At 50.6% G+C, this 2,500-nt stretch overlaps 1 protein-coding gene across 1 annotated transcript in view; it reads right to left on the reverse strand.

Moving 5' to 3' along the window:
• Positions 1–2,500, reverse strand: part of LOC122256703 (heat shock protein HSP 90-alpha) — a 4,505-nt gene that overhangs the window by 637 nt on the left and 1,368 nt on the right. Inside the window, exons 2-5 of the mRNA XM_043021584.2 lie at positions 1,850–2,357; positions 1,545–1,699; positions 335–1,360; positions 1–111 (exon numbers count right to left, since the gene is read on the reverse strand). The exon at positions 1–111 is cut by the window's left edge and continues 637 nt beyond it. Coding sequence (XP_042877518.2) covers positions 1–111; positions 335–1,360; positions 1,545–1,699; positions 1,850–2,357 — 1,800 coding nt within the window. The remainder of the gene's footprint in view (positions 112–334; positions 1,361–1,544; positions 1,700–1,849; positions 2,358–2,500) is intronic.

Consider the following 2,500-nt stretch of genomic DNA (forward strand, 5'->3'; position numbering starts at 1 on the left):
CATGTTGGCGGTCCACCCGTACTGGGAGGTCACGATGCAGCACGGAGACGTCACCAGGCGGTTGCTCACCACCACCTTCTCCACGCGCTTGTCGAGGATGTCCTTCATTACCTGGAGAAAAATTAAGAAAATGTGATTACATTAACATATTCCAATCTGTAATTCTTTTCAAACTTGTAATTTCAGAGCCATGGAAGTATCCACTCAGCCATCCGAGCATTTAGCAAGGTGTCGTGAAGGGAATTAAGCGTCATCATGAAATTCAAAATATTTTTTCTGACCATTTACACATTACCAACAAAAGAGGAAAGAGTTTTCTAGTGTTGGTACCTACCTTGCACAGGTTCTCCAGCATCTTCTTCTTCTCCTCGACCTTCTGCTTCTCCTCGTCGTCCAGAGGAAGTTCGAGGCCCTCCTTGGAAACCGAGATGAGCTGCTTGCCGTCGTATTCCTTCAGCTGCTGGATGCAATACTCGTCGATGGGGTCAGTCATGTAGATGACCTCGAAGCCGCCCTTCTTGACCCTCTCCACGAAGGCGGAGTTCGTGACGGCCTCCCGACTCTCGCCGGTGATGTAGTAGATCTGCTTCTGGTTCTCCTTCATGCGGGAGACGTAGTCCTTGAGGCTGATCAGCTCGTCGCCGGAAGCGGAGGTGTAGAACCGGAGGAGTTCAGCCAGCTTCTTGCGGTTGGTCGAGTCCTCGTGGATACCCAGCTTGATGTTCTTTGAGAAATTGTCGTAGAACTTCTTGAAGGAGTCCTTGTCCTCCATCAGCTCCTCAAAGAGCTCCAGCGCCTTCTTCACGAGGTTCTTCCTGATGACCTTCAGGATCTTGTTCTGCTGCAGCATCTCACGAGAGATGTTGAGAGGCAGATCCTCGGAATCGACCACACCTGTCATGAAGTTGAGCCAGTCTGGGATGAGCTCCTCGCAGTTGTCCATGATGAACACACGGCGCACGTACAGCTTGATCTTGTTCTTCTGTTTCCTGTTCTCGAACAGGTCGAAGGGGGCGCGGCGGGGCACGAAGAGGAGGGCGCGGAACTCCAGCTGGCCCTCCACGCTGAAGTGCTTCACGGCCAGGTGGTCCTCCCAATCGTTGGTCAGGGACCTGTAGAACTCGCCGTACTCCTCCACTGAGATGTCGTCTGCGTTTCGCGTCCACAGGGGCTTGGTCTTGTTCAGCTCCTCGTCCTCCGTGTACTTCTCCTTGATCGTCTTGGTCTTCTTGGCTTTGGCGAGGAGGCTATCGGCGGTCTCGTCAGCACCGACGTCCTCTACCTCGGGCTTGTCGGTCTTGGCTTCCTCTTCTTCTTTCTTCTCTTTGCCTTCTTCATCATCATCTTCATCTGGGACGATCTGTTTAGACGGACAGTGATATCTTAGTGATGTGATGATTACAGTGCAAGAAAATAGGAAAACAAGAGAAAAGAAGTAGATGTGCTTCTTCAGGCTGATTACTTTCCATAAATTCATGTCAATTCATGTCAAAATTCAGGTAACTTGTTTCTAGTTTCAGTGAGGACGTCGTCAGTGTACTTACCCTGTCTCGTTCCTTCTCAACCAGAAGCTTGATGGGATAACCGATGAACTGCGAGTGCTTCTTCACGACTTCCTTGATCCTCCTCTCCTCGAGGTACTCAGTCTGGTCCTCCTTAAGGTACAGTGTGATCTTTGTGCCGCGTGGAAGAATGTCGACTGTGGAGGGAAAGGAGAACGGGATTGTCAACTCTGAACAACTTTTGCGAAATGTGAAAAAAAGGAGTTTCTTTTTTGTTTTATGTTTTGTTTTTTTGGCAGAGAGTTCTAGGTATCGACTAAGATCACGTGATTTCCGCAGCGACTTACCTTTCTCAGGACGGACGGTGAAGGAGCCTCCAGCTGCAGATTCCCAAGTGTACTGGTCGTCGTCGTTGTGTTTGGAGGTCACGACGACCTTGTCGGCGACCAGGTAGGCCGAGTAGAAGCCCACGCCGAACTGACCGATCATCGAGATGTCGGCGCCAGCCTGGAGGGCCTCCATGAAGGCCTTCGTGCCAGACTTGGCGATGGTGCCAAGGTTGTTCACCAGGTCCGCCTTCGTCATGCCGACGCCCGTGTCGATGATGGTGAAGGAGCGGTTGTCCTTGTCTGACTCGATCCTGATGCTGAGGTCCTTGCAGTTCTCGATCTTGGAAGGATCGGTGAGCGACTCGTAGCGGATCTTGTCCAGGGCGTCCGAGGAGTTGGAGATCAGTTCTCGCAGGAAGATTTCCTTGTTGCTGTAGAACGTGTTGATGATCAGGGACATCAACTGAGCGATCTCGGCCTGGAAGGCGAAGGTCTCCACCTCCTCACCCATTGTTTCATCAGCCATCTGGAAGGAAGACGATGGAGGCGTTAGGTTTCATCCGTCAGCAGAAGCTCTTCCCGCCGTGATGGTGAACCCTAGACATCCTACAGACGCAAAATATAATACTTAATTTTTTTTAAAGATATTTTCCTTTATATTATAGTAAT

The sequence above is a fragment of the Penaeus japonicus genome, unplaced genomic scaffold (assembly GCF_977035675.1).
Source record: "Penaeus japonicus unplaced genomic scaffold, GWHDUDI00000001_assembly GWHDUDI00000002, whole genome shotgun sequence".
Lineage (NCBI taxonomy): Eukaryota > Metazoa > Arthropoda > Malacostraca > Decapoda > Penaeidae > Penaeus > Penaeus japonicus.